The 1,034-nt window shown below is 39.3% G+C and overlaps 1 protein-coding gene across 1 annotated transcript in view; it reads right to left on the bottom strand.

Annotated features, from left to right (window-relative positions):
- Positions 1 to 59: 59 nt before the first annotated feature.
- The window catches only part of LOC107554254 (rRNA methyltransferase 3A, mitochondrial-like), a 3,177-nt gene continuing 2,202 nt past the window's right edge, over positions 60 to 1,034 (bottom strand). Inside the window, exon 4 of the mRNA XM_016236712.1 lies at positions 60 to 767. Within this exon, the coding sequence (XP_016092198.1) occupies positions 256 to 767 (512 nt within the window). The 3' untranslated portion in view covers positions 60 to 255. The remainder of the gene's footprint in view (positions 768 to 1,034) is intronic.

Consider the following 1,034-nt stretch of genomic DNA (forward strand, 5'->3'; position numbering starts at 1 on the left):
TGGACTCATTCTGACGGCACCCATTCACTGCAGAGGATTCATTGGGTCTGAGATTGAGTACATTTTCATTTTTGGGTGAACTTTTCCTTTTAAAGTGTACAGTATTTGTGTCATCAGTATGCTTTTACTCTGAAAACACACAATCACCCTTTACTGGATAAATGACAGACTGTTAAAATAGTCAAAAGCACAATGATAAATAAGAGAACTGGACAGTATTGGTGAAACATCTTTAATACATCACAAGAAAAACACTCAGAAGATTTTAGATCTTGTTCTTCGCCGTGTTTTATCCAACAACAGCAGAAGTTGCCGTCTGCCTTCAAACAGCAGTATACTAGCAGCCATTGCAGAGCTCAGGCTCTCCACTCCTGGAGCCATGGGCACAAAGAGCCTTTTGCCCTCTGTTTCCTCAGCCAATCGAAGAGCCTCCAGACTCAGTCCATGCATCTCTCCGCCAATCACCAGTGCCGTGCTCCTCTGAGCCCAACTCTCAAAGTACACCTGAGGCTTCAGACACGGCAGTGAAAGTTCATTGGACTCTTCATCAGAGTCACTTTCACTGTATTCATCCGAAGTACCATTTTCTGTTTGTCCTGAAACTGGAGATTTTAGAAAACTACTATTGTTATCTGCTACATGGACAACCACGTCCTTTGGTAAGTGCTTGGAAATTTCATCCCAATCTAAATTAGGAAAGACTTGAAGGCGGAAATGAGCTCCCATTGCTGAGCGTAGAACCTTGGGCTCCCAGGCGTCCACACAACCTGAAGGAGAAAAAAAACAGCCAGTGCTTAGAGTTTGTTATAATGCATCTGGGTCATTTTTGACCCAGAAGAGATTTCTATAATCTAAAAAAAAAGAAGCAGTATTGGAAAAGTTTTAGTATTGGAAACTAAACTGAAATGTGTCAATACTATTAAAATACAGATTTATTTAAAATATTTTTTAAGAGATATAACTATTTAAAATAGATAAATCTTTTCATAACCAGGATATCAGTGGTGACATGCATATTTTGGGATTTTTTTTTT

Source organism: Sinocyclocheilus grahami, unplaced genomic scaffold (assembly GCF_001515645.1).
Source record: "Sinocyclocheilus grahami isolate Dianchi unplaced genomic scaffold, SAMN03320097.WGS_v1.1 scaffold496.1, whole genome shotgun sequence".
NCBI lineage: Eukaryota > Metazoa > Chordata > Actinopteri > Cypriniformes > Cyprinidae > Sinocyclocheilus > Sinocyclocheilus grahami.